Genomic DNA, 25,865 nt, shown 5'->3' with positions numbered 1-25,865 from the left:
GCCTATCCTATCTCAGAAAGCCCCTACACAGTCAGAAAATATACCATTGCTTCATCAAAAATGTCTGGAAGCAGTTTTGGAGTCACCAAACTACTTCTTTGGAGGCAATCCTCAGAGAACAAAGGGAGAAAAGATTTGTTAATATGTGGCTAATGTTCAAAAGATAGCGAAGAAACTTTTATGACCCCAGTTGTTTTGTTTAATGTACATTTCATTTAAATAGTGACTTGGATATCATCTTTAATACAGAGATTTAAGAGTAGAGGTCCCACTTCTATGACATGGGTTTCCAGAACTTTCTACTAAAAACTGGTGCTCATTGTGGAAAGTAAAGTCTAGAGTGACATCACAATAACAAGATTTCCTTCCAGGATTCTACATTGGCTTAAAAGTTCTAGTCCTTCTGGGCATCTCTTGGTTGAACTTTGGTTACAGATTGATAATGCATTGATTGTATCTGGGCTGCCTCTGATATATCTCTGGGTCTCTGGTTGCTCAGTGGTTTCTTCCATAAAGTCTTGGCAATCCATTTTCCAAAGAAACAAAGGTATGTTCCCTCCTGTTTACTATGTACGTGTAACAATGCTTTCAACTGTGCTTATTAAATAATAAAGTTATATGTTTCTGTTTTTTCTGACTGCCTCCTTTCTTTTCTTTTTTTTATTAAAAGTTTTTTATTAAGCAAACATTAAAAGCATTGGACACAGTGTGACCATCCCGGTCTTGTCATATCCATCCATATTTTTAACATAACAAATATAATTACTATTTAACATACATTACTATTTTGTTCTTATATTATGTCCTCATTTACGTATTTGTCTAAATATCCAGTATCCATTTTACAAACCCTAATTCTTTTTTGTTCCAACTCTTTTTCTCCTTTCCAACCATTGGTACACTTTGTTCCAAATTTTATAGTATTCAGTCTCGTCCTTGTTTTTGAGTTCTAGTGTCTGACAACCTCCCTTCATGCACTTTGGTTCCCAAATATGAAACCCTATTGGTTTACATCATTAATATTTTACTGAGGTTGTGATCATATATAAAATCATATGGGTTGTTAACTTGTTAATCCCTATACACGGATTTAATATTTAATATGAAATATTAAAACTCATTTAAATGGCTACCAACTCATTCTCGAACCAATAAAAAACTATACTGGCCTAAAATGCTTTGTTCTCATTGCCAATTTCTATCTTGCCACAGGCATACTGCCATTAAATATAGAGCTTGTTAAGGAAAGAGATGGGTGGATACCCTCAAAGGTGTTTTCCTCAAACCAAAACCCATCAGCATGGGAAAACATACTGCAGCCACTGTCTTTAATGTAGGATAGACCAGGGACCCAGAAGAAGATGACTTTTGATATCTGGCTTTGATCCAACTAACAGGAGAAAATCTTGCGATGGGGAAGGGGAAAGAGTGGGATGAAAGAGCTCCTCTGTTGTATCGTACAGTCATCACCTGTTAGCGTGGCTAATTTTACTTGTACTTAAAAATAACTTGACAAGCATGCAGGAAGGTTGTACAATGTAGCAGGAATCCTGCTGCCCTGTACAATCCTTGCGCTTCTGTAATCTCTCGGATGCAAAGTATAGTTGAACTAAGAGTTGAACCTTCTGGCTCACACCATCCCCACCTTGGCCTCTCAGTTCTTTGGGCTGCTTTTGAACCCAGGAAGAATTCTGAGCCTATATTCAAAAACAGCCAGGATAACAATTGCATGGTGTGAGTTTAGAAGACTGCGTGCCATGAAGTGCCAAAGAAAATGAGAGTTCTCTCCTTCCTTCTTCACTGCATAGATTTTCTGCAGCTGTGGTTGATCATCTACTGTTTGAGCTGACCCAGATCTCCAAACCAGAATGAGCTTGGAAACAGTCCAGTTTGAAAAACCCTGTCTGTCCCATTCCCATAACAGAAGTGTCCTTGAGAGCAGGGCCCAGGGAATGAGGAAGTCCACCCCAATCTAAAGATGCCGATAGGTGTCAGATTGGTTCATTTAACAGAGCCACCAATAAAGTGGTTGGTGAAACACATCAGAGTGTATCCACAGCAAAGCAACTGAACTTGTTGCCTGCTTATTTTAACCCCTGAATGCATATGGTCCAGGTGTGAGGTAATGCAGTATCATGAAGACATGGCAGAAAAAAGAGACTGCTTAGTTGTCTATGGGGACAGGCTCTCAGTGACCAAGCCCAAATGAAGTGATCTTGAAGTAATCATGCTCTTCTCAGCCTATTACTGTATCTGAGAGAGAAATGAGGCTGTGAAACTACTCCTGTTACTTCATGCTCCTTGCACAAAGAGATGGATATAAATATAATATAAAGTATCTGAGTAGAGACAAGTGTCACCTCTTATAATAGGCTGCACACTCTCTTCTGTATGGTGATGCAAAGTACTGGGCACAATGTTCTAGCTCCATTATTTGTTTATTTGTTTTTCACATTTAACTTCCCATCTCCCTCAGAGGAGGTAGATTATAGTCTTAATAGTATTTTCTGAAACAAGGCTTCCTCGCCTAATGCTGCATGTACTTCCTAGTTGGTGGAATGTAAGCAACAGTATCTTGGCTTGCAGGATGGTTTCTTGATTAGATATCCTTGCTTGCATAGAACAGCATTAGTATGTTTGAGATAAAACTGGCCTGGGATTGGCTAAAATGTATCCAAATTGACCAGTAATGTGCCCTTACATTCAGCAGGAAATGCTGCATGCAACACAATGCAATTAAAGCTGGCAAGCTAGTCTATTCCTTCTCTATCTTACTTTTTTAAAAAAAGCATTACATGAAAACTGCGTCCACGCGGGGGATTATGGGAGCGACTGGGCGCTCCCATGTGACTCCTCTCCTGCGCGAGCTGCATTGGCTTCTGGTGGACTTCCGGGTGCGCTTCAAGGTGTTGGTGATCACCTTTAAAGCGCTCCATGGCTTAGGGCCAGGGTACTTACGGGACCGCCTTCTGCCACCAATAGCCTCCCACCGGCCAGTTCGCTCCCACAGAGAGGGCCTCCTCAGGGTGCTGTCGGCTAGACAATGCCGGCTGGCGACCCCCAGGAGGAGAGCCTTCTCTGTGGTGGCACCTACCCTTTGGAACAATCTACCCCCAGAGATACGAGTGATCTCTGACCTCCAGACTTTTCCTTGGGCCCTAAAAACTCATCTCTTTCAGTTAGCCGGTCTCTCTTGATTTTATGATTTTATGGTTGGTTTTAAATCTTGATATGGATTTTAAATTGATAAATTTTAAACTATGGGCCAAATTTAATTATTTTAAATCTATTTTTAATCGTACTTTATGTATAAATGTTTTTATTTTGGCTGTTCACCGCCCTGAGTCCGAAAGGAGAAGGGCAGTATAGAAATTCGAATAATAAATAAATAAATAAATAAAACTCTGATTGACTAAAGCCACAATAGGCAGCAGAACTGAAGGACCATCCAGTAGCATTTCCTTTTCCTTTTTTCTTATGGAGTGCCTTTTACTTATTTTTCCCATCTCATTTCCTGCAGTTTGCATAACTTTACCTATTCCCAAACTGCCACAGCCAACTCACCGCGGCCAACTTGCTGTGGCCAACTCACCACAGGACCTCTCACACAGCCAACTTGCCATGGGACAGCTCGATATGGGACAAGACTTACACTAATATCAAAGAAATGGTGGAATAGCATCATTAAAGAAAGGTTGCAAAAGGAGGGACAAAATGAAATGTGAATGGCAAAAATTAAAATAAATTTTAAATTATTTTAATTAAATTGAATTGTTGAATTATCCTGCAGTGAGTTGCCTCAGGCAAGTTGGGCAAGGCAAGTTGGCCACAAATGAGTTCACCATGGTGAAAAGCATGATGGCATGTATGTGGTATAGACAGACTCCCAGAATTAGCCATCCTGGCACAGGCTGAGAAGGATAATAGTCTAATACATCTGAAGAGAACTTGATTCAAGTAAAGATGATCTTAATGTTTGTTGTCATTATTGTTAATGAAGCTCTGAAAGAATCTGAGCTTAGAAACTTACCATTCACACATGTGATAAGAGAGGCTATGTCTGCTTGGATGGTGCAAGCATTTAAAACTGGATACTTGCTGAGAAAGCAGGAGACAGACTGGAGCAATTCAGTCAATTTAATTTCAGCAGGGCCTGAAAGCATGCCTCCTGTAATAATAATCATAATAATGATTAAATCACCATCACTTTTATTTTGTGCCTTTGAGTCACTGTTGACGCCTGTAACTGCCTGGACTGGTCCCAACAGTTTCCTTGGCTACATTTTCAGAAGTGGTTGGCCCTTAGCTTCTTCCTAGGTCAGGAAAATGTAGGTCAGTCCATTGATTTTGTGCTTAAGGCAGAATTAGAATTTATAATCTCTTGGTTTCTAGCCTAGTGCTCCAGACACTATATCTAAATGACTGTCAATAATAACAATATAGAATATTAATAATTTGGCAGAGTGTGTATGCATTATTTCTTGCAATTCTCAAGCCACTATTTTTTGGGATGAGAGTAGATAGAATATTGTGTTCTGTGCCTCAGATCCTATGAATGTGTTTAAAACAACACATTATCGTAACAAATGCTCATTTCTAATTATGTGTTTGCCAAGACAACATAAGGAAGCATTGAAAGATGAATTTGTAGAAGGAAATTATCAAGTTGGAAGAGTGGAACCTCCACTGATTCCTACAGATATTTACTTGTGCTTTGTCTGGTTAAAGCCAATTTATCTCCTGCCAGGCCATGTTTGAAGCCTTGTTGGGAGATACACTGAATGAAAATGGTATCTGTTTATTTCTGACAGGGAATAATATGTCTAGTGAAGTATTTAACACCCCTTTGCCATCTAAATTATAATATAATTTTGTATCACAATTAAGTGCCCAAGTACAGCTTAAAATATGGAATTGTTCACCTCATGTCTTCTAAATAAATTGCTTTACCCCTAATGAAATTATATCACAATATAGGGATCTGAACTTCTACCATTTAAGGCAAGGATTGATAACTTCGTAACTTCTGAATTCTTGGACTTCAGTATCCATCAGTTTCCGCTTGTCAAAAGATTGATGGTTTTAATGGAAAGCTTCTGGAGAGCACTAATTTATCTCTCCCTGATTTAAGATACTATCTTATTTTGTAACGAAGGATGAATGATATCCTGTATTGTCTGTATTTGTGTTTTACACATATTGTATTGCACATATAAATGATACTTGCTGATATGCCATTTCACATAATTTTCACTGGATCCATTTTTTGCATTGTCACTAACTATTTTTGACAGAACCACTGAAGAAATACTTATTTTCCTCCTGGTTCTTTAACTTAGCTTCTTCTTGACATTTGCTAGGATTAAAACTAAACTGTCAGTGAAATAATGTACTATGAAAGTTCATTTTTGTTGTTATTTAAAATACTACTGTGCAGTTTACATTGCCAATTAAAAAGAGATGGGTTATTAGATCATTGGATCAGAAGGTAAGAACAGACCGGATGTAAATATAGTTTAGGGGAGATGCTGAAAAAAAATCTGATCAGGAGCAGTTCTTGGTTCCTGGGCGCCATCTGGTGATCCTTTCTCACATGCCTCATTCATGATTTTTTTTCAGTCTCAGAGCAATCTACAAAACTCAAAAAGCTCCTGGCCATTAGGCAAGCTGCAGGATGAAGTTGCTTCTCCTTTAGCATTAGCAGAAAGAAATGGCTTTTAGCTAAAGCAGAAAACTGTCGTGCCAAGTGCAGTTTTGTGCTGGGTTTATGTGTGTTTCAGCCCTCATCTGTATCCTCATTTAGTCTTGGGAAATTATATTTAACTTCCCTAGTTTACTATTCTACCAAAGAGAGTTTTTTAAAAAAAAAAATAAAAAAATTCTGGCTCTCTGCCTGAAACAACCTTTTACAACCTTTTATTTTATGTTGTAAAATAAGCATCCAGCCATGGTGGCCATTTTGAGAATGTGACTCTTCTAACATTATGATGTTGATGTCTGAAACTCCTGCTTTGTAGCAGTACTATTATAGGCAGGGTCCAAGGGACAGGAAAAATGGCAAAACAAAGTTTCTTTTTGTTCAATTATTTAGCAAACCAAGGAAGTTTCCACTAACTGGACCCCTGATAAACATGCTTTGGGAAGATTCTTCGGTCATGGAGCGATGTATAAGTCTAAGTGCTATTGCTATCATTGTGACTAAAACAGAGGGGTTGAAATCCAGAAAAGGATTTGTTAAACTGATTTCCAGCCTATTTATCATGAAAAACAAGGACTTGAAGGCTTCAGTATGGAGCCTTCAAGTCCTTAAGGCCAGGTAGAAACTCCTCCCTTAATGGAAGTTGCTACTGTACACTTACTCCACCCTCCATCTCCACCTTTCGATACTTGTGGCTTTATCTGCTACTAGAGGCTTGTAATTATTGTTGTGGGGATGACAGGAAGAGGAAGGAGTATCAGGTATCTTCACTGCCTTGTGTTATGAAATAATTATTTTATAATAATTAATAAAAGTATTAAAGGTGGGATCAAATAAGATAAATAAATAGTGGTTGGAGGTGTGTGGCTCCTTGCCTATTATAGAACTAACTCAACAGACGGGCAAGGTTGTGAATGAGAATGTATAATTAAGGGGGAAAAAACAGGCAGCTGCTCCACACCTTTTTATGTTCACACTTCCTTATGTGTGTGTGTAAAGGGAAAGTCAACAAGTCTAGATTGCCAGTCCTAGCTGCAATAATCTAATGTCTGGGGAGAATCAACTACTCATCCCATATAAACCTAAAACCATGTCTGCTTGTGCCTCACCAATTAGAACTGGTGCCTCTTATTCTTTGATATGTAAACCCGCTGCTAGTAAAGAATTCATATTATTCTGTCAAAAAAGAAAAAAAAAAGAAAAATATTCTCTTTTATATGAAAACAGTATTTCCATGAGGGAAAAATCAAGGAAATGCCAACATAGGTTGCAAATACTGTAGATCCTCTGTTCCCTCAAGGAATGATAGGATTATATCACAGCTATTTATAACATGGCACCCCATAGCTGTTACTGGTATCTTATGAGTATCACCTTGTTGATAGTATTTTATGATTTATGAGTGTATCTTATGATTTATGATTTATCACTTTGTTGCTTATATATATATACCGGGAGCTTATGCACCGGAGACAAATTCCTTGGGTGTCCAATCACACTTGGCCAATAAAGAATATTCCACTCCATTCCATTCCATATTGTCCATAACCTCAAGAATAACATATCTGAAGTCTACCATCTCGTGGGAACCTTGACTGATTTGAAAAACCTGGAAGCACCATGAGGACTTGCTGAAACAGCCCAAAGATGAACTACAAATGGCAAATTAAGGATCAGATTTAAGATGGCTCATAAACATGTGGGTATTTCAACCATTCGATTAAAGGTTTAACTTTCTGTAGCTGCCATGTAATTTTGGATGCCCCTAATTATACTGCTTTGTTAAAGTGAGCAGTTCTATGCAGAATTGTGCAACAACTTACTGATTAATACCATACAACTATTGTATTACAGATCCACACTGCCCTCCACATCAACTTTAAATTTTCAGAGGAGATACAGAATTCTGCATCAATCCACCTTTATCCCACCTTTTAGCCAAGAATCCCTCCAAAATGCCTTGGAAAACAATTGAGAGGGGGGGGGGGGAAGGGAGAGAAGCACTACTTTAGGAAGGGGGAAGAAGAAAAAAAGCAAGGTCAGAAAAATCTTCACAATATTTTTGTTTATTACAGAGATACAAAAATATCTGAAATATAAAAATCTGTAAAAATATGAAAGGGTATTATTGTTGCATTCATAGACTAGTAATTTAGAGAATAGTGCAATTGGAGTTTTAAAATTAATTGGCTACAGCCAATACAAAATTAAGCACATTTAAGCCCATGGATTTCATTCGGCTTGTGGTCATTAAGTGTTCACCTCTTAACCTCATTCGGTTTTAATGGGATAACTTAAGAGTCTTTATTTAGCCCAGAAACAAGATGGGGCCAGCTATATATGTAAAACAATTAATTACATATAATTACAGACAAATGACTCCTAAATCGACATCTTTCCTGCATTTTAACAAATATATTAAAGCTTCTGAGTTAATATTATATTATACTAAAACATATATTGCTTACAAGGGTGGTAGCTACACTGCTAGTTTTGGGGAATAATAATGTACAAGCTTTTTTGCAATTTTATGTAAACAATCTACTCAGGCAATGGGACTTAAGTTATCCACCACCTCTCAGAAAGTTGCAAGATTAAAAGATTTACAATTTGCATTCAGATATATAAGAGAGAGAGAGGGAGAGAGAGATGGAGGGAGGGAGGGAGAGAGAGAGAGGGAGAGGGAGGGAGGGAGGGAGGGAGGGAGAGAGAGAGAGAGAGAGAGAGAGAGAGAGAGACTGACTAATGGTTCAAACAAAATACAGAATTTGAAATAAGCGATTAAACTGGCATCCTACATCACAGGGTTTTCATGGGTAATAGTCTCCTCTGATCTCCTAGAGCAAGGGTGTCAAACTTGATTTCATTGAGGGCTGCATCAGGGTTGTGCTTCACCTCGGAAGTGGGAGGGGGGGTGGCAGCTGGCCAAGGTGGGCATGGCCAGCTTGACATCACTTGTGTTGGGGGTGCCTGTTGAGGCCCAAGCACTCTGCCAGCGAAAACGGGCTGCCGAACTCTGCACCCTGCGGGCTGGATCCGGGCCCTGGGCCTTGAGTTTGACACCCCTGTCCTAGAGGATGTTTAATTACATTTGTTTAATAAATAATAGAATAATAGAAATCTTTCCCTCAGTGATAAGATTGGCCTCAGTTTGTTTCTTCTCTAAAAGGCCTTGAAGCCATGATTTTGTCTGCAAGCTTGGAGACTCCATTTAGACCCAATTAAATGGCTTGTCTGATTTTGCTGTTGCTACCATGTGCATTTTTAGTTGTAGATTTTTAATATTGCACCCCACCCAGAGCCACTGTGTATGAGTTGGGCGGCTAAATAAATTTGCTTAATTATAAGTAATGCAGAAGATGAAATTGACAAAATACACACCAGCAAATAAAAAAATTCCAGTACTTACCATCTTGCTGTAAAAGTTCCCGGAAACACTGGAATTTTTTATCTATGTCTCGTAGATTCTTGGTGACTTGAAGGAGCCTGTTAGAGCAGAACTTACTACCACCCAGGCCTTCTGCAGTGACCCAAATATCACTCAGGAGTTCTGTATTATTGGCTAAGGATTGAATATCCAGTGCTGATAGCTTGCCATTGCAAGGGTACCTGAAGTCATTGGGATCCATCCTCGGACCCCGGTTAGAGATTATATTCCCCACTTTTGTTCCTCAGTGCTAGCAAATTCTGTATTCTGTTCTTTACCAGGATAATCTACCAGCTCCAGAATCTAATGCAGCACATGAACCCAATTATTTCTCAAGCCTCCAGGTCTTTATGCTTTTCCTTGGTGCATTATTCTCAGTTTCCAGAAAAATATTCCTGTACTTTTATAAAAATCTAACAATTCCTCTGACAAGTCAGAGTCCGTTAAGGGCAGCTGAAAAATCTTCATCGTTCAAGTGAAGTTCAGGAGGGCAGCGATCTAAACAGTTCAAGGAACAGATGTCCTCAATCTCTCAGCATTAAAAGAAGACGAACGTGATGGTTTCCATTAAAATGTCCGGCTTGACAGTTTTGTGAAATACAATCCCAGCTCAAAAGCAAGCCTTGCATTTTCTGTAGAGAGAAAAATATGTTTCCTCGAAAAAGAGAGGAAATGGTTCTTTACAGAGTTTCCCCAAAAGGTTATTGAACAAAAGTGTTTCTAGAATGTGACATTAATTCTGAAGAAGGTTGCCTCACCTTTCCCAAAAAGCGAATCTCTTGCTCACTTTCTCTTTGAAATGTTGTACCTTTAGAAATCAGAATGTGTCCAGCTGCAACCTGCCATTCTTACTCTCAATTTCATGTGAAAACTAGATGCGGAAATGCCAGGACACGTCCCTTATCTGTGGAGAATGGGTGAGCCATTTGGGTTACACACACAAGAATGACAGCCGATGCAGCTTTTCCACATTCCTTTTGCAGGAGTGATGAAATCAGAGGCTTCTTCCCACAGTATCTTTGTACTACGTGAAAGAAAGACAATGTTCCTCCTTTACTCTTTCTTATTAACCACTTCCTACCTGCATCCCTAGGAAACATTTTCAGGGTGTGGTTCCAAGGCCACAGATGGAAGGATAAACGAAAGTCACAATTGAATGAGAGAAGACCTGCCTGCATTTTTGAATTTGTCCTTGCAAGCTAAAGTGCAGAAATTTAGTGTAAGAGAAAAAAAAAGGGAATAGTTAAAAAACTAAATTATGAACAAGGGAAGTCTCCCTTGTTCTTTGCATCCTTCCAGTACCACAAATAATGAAAGCTTTTTCTAACACAATACTCTGAAGGATGGTGAGAACTGAAGTTCCAAATACAGTAGAACCTCTGGTCACGAACACTTCTGACCACAAACAAATTGGGTTCCAACCAAAAAGTTCACTTTTTTTTTCCGCAGCCGATTTCCCCTTCTGCACCATTTTTTTTGTAAGCACCAAACTTCCAAAATTAGGTTTGGGTCACAACCATATCGGTTTGTGACCAAAGTTATGGAACAAATTATAGTCGTGATCAGAGGTTCTACTGTACCTGGAAGCCACCATGATCAGGAAAGTGGCACTAAGTATCTTATGACTGCCCCCCCCTTCAAAATGGAGATAATATTTATTGCAAGGTAGAGATGGACAACTCAGGTATGTCTTTCTACATACAATGAATATTTGTGCATGTGTATTATCTGAAACTGCACACATTTTGTGGCCTGATCTGACAGCTGACATGGCCCTCAGAACTAATAAGATTACCTGTCCCTACCTTGCAGGGCTGTTGCAAGACTACAACAATATTTACTGAGATAGAGAAGCTCTTTCAACTAAAAGCCAACTGTTTCCCAATATTAAAATTCTGCATATTTAATTACGATGCTGTATCCCTTTCTGTAAAGGATACCATATGCAGGTTGAGGTTGAGACTTCTCAGAGAATGGGAGCTGGGCTAAGAGCACATGGTCAATTCATTGTTTGAAGTTAAATCCAGATTACAGCTTTCTAAAGCTAAACACAGTGCCATATGTGCTCAATTTCCAAGATTAAGATGCTATTCAAATTCAGGAACAGAAGTCTTTCATTTGTAAATAATCCAACCAAGACCAAAAATATTTTTATAAAAAAAGAAATCAAAAAGATTTGTAACTAGCCTGGGAAAAGATTAAAACAAAATTAAAAAGCCTAGCTTGTTCTTGCTCTTGGAACAGATGTCCAGTATGGAAAAACCAACAGGTAAAATTTTTCCCCCTTTCTTTACAATATTAAATTTAAAAGAAAAGAGGAGGCTAGCATCAATTTCAACAGGTTTTAGATTGTTTCAGTAACACGTGCTTTAAGTTAGGAAGATACAGTAATATTTAAGAATGCATGAAATAATACTGTATTAGGTCTAAGAAAGAAAATGTTTTGACAATTGCATGAAAATATATCACGATAAAAAGATCTACAAGAAATTAGGCAACATTCCTTTTTAAAATTCTATTTAATTAAACAACAGGGTTACTATACACTCATGTTGCAGACAACAACAGAACCCATACTAATTAGAAATAATCACTGTAGCAAGTTACAGAAAATAATGCTTGTAGGTTTTCATAATGGTGATGATGATGTATTATCCATAATTCTTGATACTTCAATAGATCTCAATTATTAGGAAAACAGCTAGAAAAAAAATTATTTATTAGCTTAGCAGTACTATGAATCTCAGATCAAAATATAGCAATAAGAGGACAAACCCAAATTTCCTACAACTGGGTGATTATAACTAATTCTGGTGGTATGCTCTCAAATGATTAGTTATATGTTCTCAAAGGAATCTGATAAAAATATGTGTTATGTGTCAAATGTGCCACTTATTAAATTTCTTTGAAGTAACAATTCTCATTCATTATTCCATAGGTCACAAAACTAATATTATCTATGTTTCTTTTTTCACTTCTGCTTGTTAAGAAACAATAATATACTATTTTTACTTCTCCAGTCCAAATTCTGTCTACCCCTGCTTCTGGATAGTTTCTATTTTCAGATAAAGTAAAATGCATAGTCAGTCTCTAAAAGCAAGAGTTAGCTTTTCATTGATTGAAATATAGCATTGCTATGCTATGGGTGATGGTCAGGGGTGAAATCCAGCAGGTTCTGGAGAACCAGTAGCGGAAATTTTGAGTAGTTCAGAGAACCAGCAAATACCACTTCAGGCTGGCCTCAGAGTGGGGTGGGAATGGAGATTTTGCAATATCCTTCCCCCAGGAGTGGGAAGGGAATGGGGATTTTGCAGTATCCTTCCCCTCCCATGCCCACCAAGCCACATCCACCAAGCCACACCACGCCCACCAAGCCACGCCCACAGAACCGGTAGTAAAAAAAAATTGGATTTCACCACTGGTGATGGTACTATAGAATTAAAATTTTCTGCCTTCATCAGGTCCCTAAGAAAGGATGTTTGCAGTTAGGAGAGTTATTTGCAAGTTGAGAGTGACCAATGAATGACTGAAAGAAAAAGTGGGAAAGTCCTTCTTTTTTAAAAAAAGGGTAATAGAGAAAATTGTAAAGAAGGGATGGTATTAGATCATCAATAAGGCTTCGTGTATTTGGATTTATTTTTTAAAAAACATCTTTATATGCTTGACTATACTGCCCATTGCAGGGCTAGTCCCTTAAGCAGCAAGGCAAGCAATTAAAGTTTAGAGTCACTTCAAACTTGAGACTTTAAAACAGACAGAGCTTTCCTGGTTCAGCCAGGAAGAAAAACTTTCTCTCCTGCTAAAAGAGTTGGTGGCAGCTTGCCCAAGAAGAACTGCTTACTAGGAAGAATATCACCTGAGGAACTCTGAGCCTGCCAAGGGAATAGTTTGATGCCAAAAAATCAAAAGAAATGCTGAGAGTTGGTGACAAAGGGTCCCCCCCCCCCTCCCAATATAATTAAATGAGCTGTTGCAGACAACAAAATGCTGGTGGATTCTCTCAAAAGGGAGATCTGCTCGGAAAATATTTTATGATAAAGTATGCAAACAAAGCTATTTTTACTTTTATTTGTGTGGTTTCTGTTGTTATTTCAGGAAAAAAAGCTCCGTGCAGCCCCGATGGTCTCCTAGAGCTAGGCATGCTTGTAAGATCAGTGTATTTGGAAGAAGTGATTTAGATCTGAGGCAAGTGCGAGCACAGCACTTCTGCTGTTCATTAAAACATCTACTCATTTCAGACTTCTGCCTAAGCCCTAAAGCATAAAAAAAAAGTTGTAGCTTCTTTAAGGGTCACTGTGTCTTTAAATATTTCACCCTTTCAAATAGACAAGATTTTTTTTTCCAGGCTCATCAGAAAGTCTGAAAAAAAAGAGAGATTGTGTGGTTTTTTTGAGGTCTGAAGCTCTTCCAAATTATTTTCAAAGTGTTCACAGCCCTTTTGAGTACCTTGAATGCATAATGACATATGTTCATTCCAGGTTCCAATTACAATAAACACTATATAGATATCTAAGAATTTCATAGCTGCATATTCTTTTAGAAAATTTTTTTTTTAGATTTTCAAATCTCAAAATACATCCACAATTAACAATTTCTGTGTCCAACCACAGTGTGGTTGTAGATATCTAATGTTCATAGGTGATGGTTTGGGAACACTCACATTCACCAACCTGAAGTTCCAAGAAGAAACATCTCATCAGGAGACTTCACCCTTATCACCACCTTTGCTTCTTGTTTTTCTTTTGTTCTTAACCAGTTTGTACTTGAACCGCCGAATGGGATCAGTGATACTTCTCAAGGTCACATCCTCAGAGTCCTGAGATAAAAGGAAGTTCCTATCCACCAAATCAGCTGCCTCTTGCCAGTTCTTGAAGCAATCTGTGCCTTGCTCTTTGATTTCTTCCACAGCATTGGGAGCAATGACTTCACCATTTGGTTTCAAAACTACCACCACAGGGGGATGGGTCACTGAAAATCTTAATGTCAGCTCCCTAGGAATGTTGCAGAAAGAAAGAATAAGTTTCGAAAGTTCTGAGCTGGAACATGTGGAGAATATATTGAGATTTTCGTAGGAGGAAAGCTGAAAGAGGTATCAGGGACCTAAAACTCTTAGTTTTTTTACAATTATTCATTTGTTTGTATAGTTATACTCAGATACAACAATTGGACATTATCATCAATATATACAAGTCCCAAACATGTGTTGTCAATTTATTAAGAAGAGGTTTTCCACTTGCAAAAGCAGGGGGGGGGGGGGGGTTGGGCAAGGAAAGTCTTTATTAGTAGTCTAACAAAGACATCCTGGTTCTTTCGTCTTTTTTTTTTTCTGTTCTGAAAATAAATGAATTTAGAGAGATTAAAAATGATTATTGCTCCCAGTCTGGGGGTAGGACCTTCTTTAGGTCTCTTCACATTTTCCTTGCCATGTTACCTTTACCAGACTGTATTTTTAACAATGCACTCTGATAATCTCTCCAAATTTAGCATGGATAAGGGTCCAGCTCACCCTTGGATCCTTCCCTAAAGCATTTATCTGTAAACTTCTTTCCCCTTCCCCAATAACAGGTTGGATCTCTTACTTAGCCCTGTGATGACATCATATAATTAATCTTCCTGCTTCTAGCAACAATATAGAGAAGAGACAGGGAAATGCAAAATATGCTATTACTATATTATGGCCCAGATAACTCAGCACAGAGATCCTGTTTTCAGCAATAGGCTGTCTGTTCCTACTATCCCTGTTGTAAGGATTAAATCCTGCTTTAGCAAGAGTGAAAAGAAAACATTCAGATTAGCAGTTGGAGAGATCCAGCATGAAGCTCTTGATTAAGCAACAGCTAGGCTCCAGCTGAGCAATGTTGTGTAACAAAGGAGCAACAGGTAGAGAGAGATGTCACCCCGTCCTTATGCGTCATTATTATTTATTTAATTATTTAATTATATTTGTATACCGCCCTTCTCCCGAGGGACTCAGGGCGGTGAACAGCCATGGTAAAAACAATGTACAACAAAAATTAAAAGCTTATTAAAATAATTCAATCAATCGGCCAAATTTAAACCATCCAACTAAGATCATTTTAAAACCCTTATCAAAACCCAATTTAAAAAACCTTTATCCTGTCAGTCCAGCTTGCTGGAATAATAGGGTCTTCAGAGCGCGACGGAAGGCACGGAGGTCGGGGATCCTTCGTATGTCCGGGAGCAGTTCATTCCATAGGGCCAGGGCCCCCACAGAGAAGGCTCTCCCCCTGGGGGTCACCAGCCTACACTGTTTGGCTGACGGCACCCTGAGGAGGCCCTCTCTGTGGGAGCGTATTGGTCGGTGGGAGGCAATCGGTGGCAGAATGCGGTCCTGTAGATAACTAGGTCCTAAGCCATGGAGCACTTTAAAAGTGGTAACCAACACCTTGAAGCGCACCCGGAAGACCACTGGGAGCCAGTGCAGCTCGCGCAAGATGGGTGTTACATGGGAGCGACGAGTCGCCCCCATTATTACTCGCGCGGCTGCATTCTGGACCAGCTGGAGCCTCCAAGTGCTCCTCAAGGGGAGCTCCATGTAGAGAGCATTACAATAGTCCAGCTGGGAAGTCCAAGATTATAGCCAGGATCCAGAATAGGGTTGCTTCTCAAGGTTGCTTAATGAACTTCTTCACCAACATCTCTGAGCTTATCTCTATCTACCTACTTATGGAACTTTTCATGGCAAACAGATATAAAAACCAACCATACAGATCCAATAAACAAATTGGGTTGAAGCCCCTAAAAAGCACAATATCAGCTCTTCAGATAAACGACATCCACATCAGAACGCCAGAAACTTCCCAAGCCCTGTGCCTGGGAGAAGATCCAGTTTTGGATAGCTTCTGGAAAGCCAGCAGAATCAAGGCTATCTATATTTAAGGAAAGGGAGGCTTTTCCACAAGTTGGGCACCATGACAAAGTTGGCATACTTCTTGTGGTGCACTAGGTTGCTCTGCTCCATTGATGGCAGCCAGAGTATGCCCACTCTGCTTGATCTACTGGGATGATCAGAAACCATCAAGGATAGGTGGTCTAGCAAGTAATTTGGCCCCATTCCAAGCAGAGCTTAAAGGTGGCAACCTTTAATTGTACCCAATGGAAGCCCAATGGAAGCCACTGCAGCTCATGTAGCAGCAATGTTATGCTGTGCCCAATACTGCAAGTAACACTGCATTCTGGATCAACTGAAGCTTGCAAATGCTCTTCAATTATAGCTCCATGTAGAGCATATTACAATAGTTCACTTGGAAGGTGATCAAGGCATGAGTTACCATGAGCAGTGGCTTCCAGTTTAGGAATGAGTACAATTGACTCACAAGATGTAATTGTGCAAAGGTGCCCTAGATAATGCCACCACCTGCACCTCAGGCAGGAGTTATGAATCTAGGACAACTCACAGATTATGTACCAACCACTGAATGTAGTGTTACCCCATTCAGAGTTAATGATCAAATTCACTAAATACTTAGGACCCTAAAACCCACAGCTATGGAGTCTTGTCAGGGTTCAGCTGAGGCTGGTTCTTCCCAATCCAGGCCCACACAGCCTCCAAGTACTGAGAAAGCAACTTGCAACATCGTTTGGAAGCCCAGAGCAGAGATAAAGCTCAACTTTCCTAACCCTGGGCTGAAAGATGACATAATATTAGTTTTCATGTTAAATAGGAGGAGGAAAGAGCTCTGTGGCACACCATGAAGCAAAAACCTAGGAATGGAACCTCCCACACACCCAACAACTGGAACCATTCTCAGAGGAAGGAGAACTACCAAAGTCAGGTGGACTCCCTCTCTCCCACAAGGAAGCATTCAAAATTATTTGGGCCCAACTGCTTGTGATCTCTTGCAAAGTCTTAACCAATCAGGAAAGATTTGCGCCTAATAGGTAACAGAACTCATAGTCCCAGGGCCATGATCATTCTCTTGGGTGTCACTGAATCAAACTCAAAGAGTAGGTGTAGTCATGGCTAAGAAGGCTTTTGCACAGCTTTGTGTTGTGTGCCAGTTGCACCCTTTTGTGGATTGTTAGGCTGTACTCACTATCACTCATGCCCTAGCCAGCTCCAGAATGGATTACTGTAATGCACTTGACATGGGGCTGGCCTTGAAGAACATGTAGAAACTTCAGCTGGCACAGAATGTTGTAATCCCTGCACTCTGGAACATTACCCCCCCCCCCCAGAGAATAATATAACCAGAGGTGAGGTTAGTCCCACCTCTGCGAAAAGCGGGACATTTGCGAAAAACGGGATACACAGTGGGTATGGGAGGCCCACAGAGTGCTCCTGGGGGCCGGGGAGGGCAAAAACTTTTTTTTTCTTGTTTACTTCTTCGAAATCTTGGTGCGTCTTATACTCCGGTGTGTCTTATAGTCTGAAAAATATGAAACTTTGCTGCCTGCTTAGCTTGAACAGAAGAGTGGATATTGTTTTAAAAAAAAGATGGCTACTGGAGTCAGAAGGACATGATGTGAAATTTGGGTGGCATAGATATCTCTGGTATGACAAAGCTAAGATTAATGTAGATTTAAGAAATCATTATCTTAGGCAGGTCACTCTTAGTGTATGGAATAAATATACACCTAGTTTGTGCTCGACAACATCTTTGTGGCTTTCACCATAAGAAACATAGATGAGAAATGATAAGAAAATATAAATGGTTACTTCATCATCATGTACAGTGATGTCAAGGGGATTGCAAAACAAAATCACGAGAAGATTTGATAATGGAAGGATATACCTGACAATGGTTTTCTTAAGGTACAATTATCAGGAAGGTTTGAAGTGAATAAAAGATTGTATAGTTCTGAACAAAGTAAGATTGAGTTTGAAATAGAATTGTGTACTAAGGATGAACATATTATTGCTAAATATATATATATATACTTTTGCAGAAATATGAGAGAGAAGAATAAGTGAAAGAATGTATGATAAAATGGACTTAAACATTGACTATAACATATAAATGGATCGATGGAAAATAAGTGGTTCAAAGGATTTAAATTTACATCATGTTCTAGCCTTAAAAGGGTTTTTTATAAAATCCATTGTTAACTAGAAACTAGAAACCCTGTTTTTATATATGACAAATGCAACAAGACTATTACATGCATAAAAGTGGAAATGTTCTAGACTACACACAATGGAGGAATGGTTGGTGAAAATGATGGAATTTGCAGATGGCTACCTTAGTTTTCTTGATCAGAGAAAAGACAATATCTATATTTATGACTGACTAGAAACTATTTGTAGACTTTTTGGATGAAACAGAAGAAATGCACGTATAGTTTATAGTTAGTTTGTAGACTTGTAAATGAGAAAAAAATAGATAAGAGAAAAAAGAAACCTTTTTTATATCGTAAAGTAAGAGATACATTTGCAATTATACTTGTATTTGTTGCAAAGGAAATAAAAATCTTTTCTATTTCTTTTTGTTTTTTCATTCTGCATTTTTCTTTGTTTTCTTTATCCTGTCTTGGTTTGTATTAGTTTCTGTGTTTTCCTAAAAACTTTTAATAAAATTTGTTTTAAAAAAGACTAACTATTGTGTGCTTATATCCCCAAATGCTGCTGGTATATCTACAATTATTGGATAGTTATCAATCAACTACGCACATTAAATATGCTTAATTCATCTAAAGCAGGTTCACATCACAATTTGTTGACTAACAAACAACTGACATAATGCTAATTATAAAATATAGATTATAGATTATAAAGGTTGAAGCAAAACCCAGCGAAGCCATATTGTGGCTTAATATGCCTGTGAGCCCAGCCTCAGTTCTGGCATTTTCTTAACTAAATTCTCAGATCCTTACTTTTTGAACTCATCCTGGAAAGGTAAAAACAGCCATCGCTTTGGCATTTTCTTCAGAAACTTGTCTTGCTTTTCCTCTGTGTTGTCCAGTGACACATAGATGAGAACTAGTTGAGATGCTCGCTCCATATAAAACTCATCTGTGAGTTTCACAAAAAATTCTTTCAGGATGGGTGCAAACTCTTGGCATCGAGGACATTCACCAGAGCCAAAATAGAGGAGCATTACTTTGTTCTCTAATGTTCGGGTGAGCTCCCGTTCCAGCTCCAGCTCATCATTGTCCTTGTTGTTCACAACAAGGCTCTTGTGGAAGAAAAGGGCAGCCATGGCCACAAGAGGGCTACAACGTTTAAAGAATCATTTTTAGGCTCTGCCCCAGATTAGCACTGAAAAGAAAAAAGGGAGACAACATTTGTCAATTATTTTCCCCATCATTTATTTAACAACTTAACTGTATATCCTGCACTAAAGGCTCAGGAAGTACAATGATAAACCCAAAAACCAATAGTGTACACTAATCAGTGACATGCCTTTTCACTGTCAACAGGCTTTATTGTCTGTGTGGGGTGGGATGGGGACACAAAACAGCAGCCAGCCCCTCTGCACAGGAAGGCAGCATTGTCTTTAAATAAAAAAATTGTCTGGTCATCAGAAAGAAAGAAACAAGGCATCATAGAAGAAAAAAAAATAACCCAACCTCTCCTGCTCTGCTAATCTTCTACTTGTGCAACGGTTAAAAAGAAACATGGCAGTTTGTTCTATCACCTTGGCAATCTGCTGTTTTGTTCAGCTAAAGAGATAGAGGGGCTTCATTTCTCCAAAATTTAATCCCAAAAGAAAGTACAGTGAAAAGGGCACTAAAACCCAGATTCAAATCTCGGCACAGCTCTATGGAGGTCTCTTTTTCTTGCTGCCTAGCACTAACAATAATTAAAATGATTGTGTCAGGAAAAGTAAATCATTATAAATGTCCCTATGAAAAGCTATTCTATGAGAGTAACTACTAGAGAGAATGGTTTGGCTGGTACTATGGTATTCAGGCAGGCTGTTGAAAATCATTAGGTCTCGTCAATAGGAGAAACAAATATCTACATCTTAAAATAGAATATTTATTAAACATGCCAGGTGTAACGAAACCTTGCTGTTTCTGCAAAAATTAACAAGGCATTCCTGCTTTAATTCAGTTTGATTTTGTCTCACCTCAAAGCCACCTCATTGTCGAGAAGGTAGTAAGCTGTTATTTTTGGGTCTTCAGACCACTGGGAAGATCCAGTCTAAAAGGCAGTAATTTTGTTCCCATACTTTAATTCATGGCTGGTGCTAATAACCTATCTTACTGAATCTACTTCCCCATCTATTAATAGAAGAAATAGCCAGTACTTTAATCTTCTTACAGTAGCTATTTGGAAAGAATATGACCAATGAATTTGCTTATCATAAATCTCTTTATCATGCTAACAGATTATGGGTGAATGACTCATACTATTGCACCTTTCATTAGCATTTTTATTCTTAATGCTGGCAACCTGTTGCACAATTGAATCAATTCATCAATTTAAAACATTAATTTTTTTCCTTTACATAAAAAGCAACTAGCATTCATTAAGAGCTGTTTTTAAAAACGTTAGCAATATAAAATCAGGCTAAGAGATGAAATAGCATATAAAACCGCAAAATCAAGAAATAAAAAATATAAACTCTGTCAGACTCACATAAACAGCTTATATTTGTGGTCCCTGATAATAATAAGAAAATTATGTTTTAACAAATCCAGAAGAACATCAAAAAGAAAAGGAAATGTTCCCATTCCATTGTGCAAGATAACGGAGAGAAGAATCTGGGGTGCGGTGGTTTAATATTAATTATATTATAATTAATTATAATATTATATTATATATTATGCAAGTTGCCTAGATTTATAGCTGTGATTGAAGCAGCAGATAAGCTTAAACAAACAAATATTTCTCTTTCTAAACAATTTACCTTTATATATGAGATACCTAAAATAGCATCCAATAATTATTATTTTAATTGATAGGCTCAAGCAAGAAAATAGATATTTAGGTTGCAAGCCCACCAGGGAGTTGGGCCTTAAATCTGACTGCTACTGTGATGCAGCATTATTACTGCATAATTTTGTAGGATTGACCTTGATGGAAGTAATATCAGATCCAAAATGCAATATGTGTTTGCTATTCAGAAGTGTCCATGGGAATGGGGTGGGGAGAATGAGGGGCAAAGCATCATGTTCCCATCCTTACCCCTTTGCGTATGTGTTCAATGACAGTGGTGGGGCCTGGATTGTGTGCTATACCTGCCATCTTGCAACTTTTGACCCATGCTGCAGACTTTGTTCTTCATATCTAACATAAAAAGAGGCAAAGACAAAGTTTAAATATCGTGCTATGCCACATTATGGGTTTGGCTTAGCATCTTATGTGAATCTAGCTATTATGATTTGTTCAACATCTTGTTGAAACTTTGTTACATTAATTTAATAAATATTTATTTATCAAATTTATATGGCTGCCCATCTCTCCCAAAGTGATTCTGACTGGCATACAAGAGAACCAACAATTAAAACAGTCTTTCCAAAAGCTGCTGGTTGTTATCTGTAAACCTTCATGGCATAGATCCTGGTTACTTGAGGGACCACCTATTTCCTGACTATTCAAACCGACATGGTTAGTGTACTCCGGGTTCCTGTGATTAAACAATGTCATATATTGTTCCCAAAGGTGCTTTTTCAAGAGGCAACTGGACTTTCTGGTCTTTCTTTGAAGATGTTTTCACTTCTTATCCAAGAAGCCTGAGCTGAAGAAGCTTCTTGGATGAGAAGCAAAACGTCTTCAAAGAAAAACCAGAAAGTCCAGTTGCCTCTTGAAAAAAAGCACCTTTGGGACAACCATAACCTGGATGACTGAGAAACTCTATAGACAAATGTCATGTATTCAAACCCTAGCAGCATGCCTTCTCTTTTAACAGTTCCTGCCCCGAGATTCAGATGGCTCCCACTTTGCTATTGTTTAGAACAGTTGTGAAAACTTGGCTCTTCGTCCAAATCTTTGATGAGGGGAAGTAAGACCCTCTCACTTTGTCAAGCTTGCCATGTTTTATCTTATATCTTTTATTGATTTCCTTGTTTGATTTTTGTGAGCTGCCCAGAGTTGTTTAGAGTCAGGCAAAATAGAAGTGTAATATGTTGTTGTTGATGATACCCATGCCTGACATATCCCAATAGAATGACACTGGTCATGTGGTACCTCCTGGAGAGCAATGTAACTGAAAACACCACACAGGATATATACACTGTGTAAAAATAGAAAATCAACCCCCTGCCCCAAGAGAGTTACCATATAAGTCATATAAAACCCTGTACTTGGGAACATGACATAAAAATGAGGGAATTTATTTTTAAATTTCCTTGACTGTGTTAAACAGTGGAGATTATCACAATCAGCAAATTATGGCTAGCAGTTACTTTTTTTGTTAACAGTCCTGGACTACAAAGAGGACAGTGTAGTTCTTTGTGAAGTTAATAATGTAAGACTGGGAAAAGTTTTGCCCTAACAAATCATGAATCCTGAAACAATAAATACTAATAGGAATTAGGAGTATTTTTGAAGTGAACTAGAGTAAAGGTTACTGGAATGTCATCAATTCTTTGCATTCTAACTGAAAACAAAATAACCTGAACATTGTGTTCTTTCAAAGTTTTGCAATTGTTCTGGTAAAAAAAATATTGCTGCAAATATGCTGTCACAGAAATATGCACATTCTCTTGAAAATAAATGCCCCTTCAAAATAGTCTTTATTTCGAAGACTTGTTCAAAGTGCAGGTCGTCACAAGTATTTCAAATTACAATGAATTATAGTAGCCACAGTATTGGTAGTATGTTTATGTATTATGGCAACTGAGGAAAAACAGTCTGTGGCCCATGGACGTAAAATGGGTCTATAATAATCTGTTTCTAATGCTATACACTCCAAGCTCAGAAAAAAAAACCCCCGTAAATATACTTTTTTTTTTTAATATCAAATTTATATGCCACCCTTCTCCCGTAGAATTTGGGGCGGCTCACAGAATAGAAACAACATAACAATAAAATAGTGCTAAAACAAGCCAATTTAAAATCCCCAGACAATTAAAACCTCGTGGCAGATCAGGGAATTTGCTGAAAAAGCCATGTCTTCAGGTCAGCGCGGAAAGTGCGGAGGTCGGGGGCCGTCCGGAGCCCGGTGGGTAATCCATTCCAGAGGGTCAGTGCGACCACAGAGAACGCCCTCATCCTGGGGGCTACCAGCTAACATTGTCTGGCTGACGGCACTCGGAGGAGGGCAGTCCTATGTGAGCGCACTGGGTGATGGGAGGCCGGTAGGAGGTGGTCCTGCAGGTGCCCCGGGTCCATGCCATGAAGGGCTTTATAGGTAAGTACCAGCACCTTGAAGCGGATCTGAAGAGCCACCGGCAGCCAGTGCAGCTCGCGCAGGAGAGGTGTTACACGGGAGTAACGAGAAGCTCCTGTAACAACCTGCGCAGCTTAAAATTTAAGAAATATATGCAGTATTTACTATTTTTTCACCCTGATCTGACTTTGACAAATTCTACCAGGCCTATATGTGACCCTTGGCCCAAAATGTTTGTGTATCTATGTCATAACAGAAACTATCTTATGTCTTGGTTTTAAATTATTGCACAGACTTGAGAATCCTAGGTATGAATAATCATGATGTTTGATAAATAATCAAACATCAGCCAAACTGATGATAATTATATAAACAAAGGTTTGCTTAATCGATTAAGATTAATTAATTTTAAAAATCCACATTACTCAACCATATCTATCTGATAATGTTGCTTTAAGGATAAAAATGGGCAATCCCTTGAGTGTAATAAATGACAAAACAAAGAGACAGAGAGAAATAGTAATGGTAAAAATTTCTATCAGGCATGTGGCACATCTAATCATAAAATAAATAGTACTACAAAAATCAGATGAAGAAATATACAAAAATTGAGATATTACTTGCAATCCTATGGATCTTGATTTAAGATGGGGACAACTCTAACCAACTCAGTAGATATGAAGGAAATTGGGCAGGAAGCTACAGTTTTAGGTAGAATATTTGCAGTTCTATAACTTTTAGCAGTAGTGATAGGTTTAATTTCTACTTAATTTTATTTATCAAATTTAGATACTGCCCATAGCAATAGCACTTAGATATATAACGCTTCATAGTGCTTTACAGCACTCTCTGGGTGGTTTGCAATATTAGCATATGGCCCCCAACAATCTGGCTCCTTATTTTACTGACCTCAGAAGGTTGGAAGGCTGAGCCGACCTCGAGCTGGTCAGAATCAAACTCCAGACTGTAGGCAGTTAGCCTGCAATACTGCATTATAACCAGGGGTCCAACTGCCCATCTCACTATCTAAGTCACTGTCTAAATGACTTTGTGCAGTTTACAAGCAAAAGTGATATAGTAGTCCTCAATTTACGACCTTAATAGAGCCTGCCTGTTATGGTTATAGGTCATAATGCTCGTAAAGCAGGTCATCATATGATCGATTGATTTTACAATCTTTTTTTGCAACAGTAGCTTTTTTGCAACATTGTTGTGAAATGAATCTGTGGATATTAAGTGAACTTTGTAGTTGTTAAGCAAACCTATTATTTTCTATTAAGCATTATTGCCAAAAAACGGCAGTAAACACCAGTTTTTGGCAAAACTGATATCACAGTCACGTGACCACAGGATGCTGCAAATAGCTGTAAATGCGGGCTGATTGCCAAATGTCTGAAATGCATTTACATGACTAGGATGGGCAGCTGCTGGAACTTTGGAATCAGGTTGTAAGCAACTTTTGGGGCTCCGTCATAATTCCAAAAAGTTGCTAAGTAATTGAATATAAGGAGTATCTGTAGCTTACCTTTTATTTAATTTACTTTAAACTACAATTTCAGGACGAGATAAGTGTTACTCTATAGTGGCAAAAAACAAAACAGGAATCTGGTAGCACCTTTTCTGACTATCTCAACATCAGCACTATTACAGGTACAAATACTTGCACAAGAATATAATGGTGCCCTGCAATAGGATATATGCCATTATGTCAACAATGTCCTTCTGAATCCTCCATAGGACAAATAGGATCATGTTGCACAAAATAATTAATGAACATAAATTTGACATCAGGACTCAAACCAAAGTTAAACTAGTATCAAGAGTGTTTTAATCTCCCGGAGCATGCTACAGTTACAATGACATATGTTTTTTGGAAAAAATAAAGGACAAAGCTGAAAAAGATTTATAAAAATAGTTTTTTTAAAGAAGTTATATTTATAATTTTGCTTTACAAATGAAAATTCAAAGCAAAACCAGGAAAATCTATACAAAAATATATATTCTAATAAAAATATCTAAACGAAACAGTATATGTAAACTTACTTTAAAAAGACAATTCATTTTCCATATTTTTCATATGAATGTGTATTATATGTGGTATCTTTTGTACAGTAAATATTACAGAATTACAGTGTTGGAAGGGAACTTGGAGGTCTTCTAGCCCATCTCCCTGCTTAAGCAGGAGGCTACGATTTCGGACAAGTGGTTGTCTAATTTCTTCTTAAAAAGCTCCAGTTGATGGAGCACTCACAACTTCTGTAGAAAAGCTGTTCCACTAATTGTTGTCAATGTCCAAAAAGCTCTCCTTAATTTTAGGTGTGATCTACGTCTTGTCCTGGCTGCCCTCAGGTGCTTTGGAGAATAGGTTGACCTCCTTCTCTCTGTGAGAGCCCTCAAATATTGGAAGATTGCTGTCATGTCATCCCAAGTCCTTCTGTTCGTTAGGACTTGACATTTCCAATTCCCACAACCGTATGCTTTCATCTCCAGTCCCCAAATC

At 38.4% G+C, this 25,865-nt stretch overlaps 2 protein-coding genes across 8 annotated transcripts in view; both read right to left on the bottom strand.

Moving 5' to 3' along the window:
* Positions 1–10,075, bottom strand: part of GMIP (GEM interacting protein) — a 74,586-nt gene extending 64,511 nt beyond the window's left edge. For 5 of the 7 annotated variants that reach the window (XM_034419367.3, XM_034419373.2, XM_034419368.3 and 2 more), the window contains exons 1-2: positions 9,108–10,072; positions 4,031–4,168 (exon numbers count right to left, since the gene is read on the bottom strand). In XM_034419367.3, coding sequence (XP_034275258.2) covers positions 4,031–4,168; positions 9,108–9,327 — 358 coding nt within the window. In that variant the 5' untranslated portion in view covers positions 9,328–10,072. Of the gene's footprint in view, positions 1–4,030; positions 4,169–9,107 lie in introns of all 7 variants that reach the window. The other 2 variants (XM_087886634.1, XM_034419370.3) reach the window with 2 other exon arrangements.
* Positions 10,076–13,749: 3,674 nt separating this feature from the next.
* NXNL1 (nucleoredoxin like 1) lies at positions 13,750–20,263 on the bottom strand. The gene is made up of 3 exons (XM_034419375.3): positions 20,159–20,263; positions 18,960–19,344; positions 13,750–14,116 (listed from the first exon to the last, which is right to left on the bottom strand). The coding sequence occupies exons 2-3, from the start codon at positions 19,283–19,285 to the stop codon at positions 13,822–13,824; spliced, it is 621 nt and encodes a 206-aa protein (XP_034275266.2). The 5' UTR covers positions 19,286–19,344; positions 20,159–20,263; the 3' UTR covers positions 13,750–13,821.
* Between the last annotated feature and the right edge of the window lie 5,602 nt (positions 20,264–25,865).

Source organism: Pantherophis guttatus, chromosome 2 (assembly GCF_059756535.1).
Source record: "Pantherophis guttatus breed Tessera chromosome 2, ASM5975653v1, whole genome shotgun sequence".
NCBI lineage: Eukaryota > Metazoa > Chordata > Lepidosauria > Squamata > Colubridae > Pantherophis > Pantherophis guttatus.
The sequence above is the reverse complement of the archived record's forward strand: the minus strand, read 5'-3'. Positions and strand labels throughout refer to the sequence as shown.

What these genes read in the sequence shown, in the direction of transcription:
- NXNL1 (XM_034419375.3), bottom strand. Translation starts at nt 19,285, where the DNA reads ATGGCTGCCCTTTTCTTCCACAAGAGCCTTGTTGTGAACAACAAGGAC. An exon ending in TTCCAGGATGAGTTCAAAAA is followed by an intron (nt 14,117 to 18,959) that starts GTAAGGATCTGA and finishes CAACATTCCTAG; the next exon opens with GGAGCTGACATTAAGATTTT.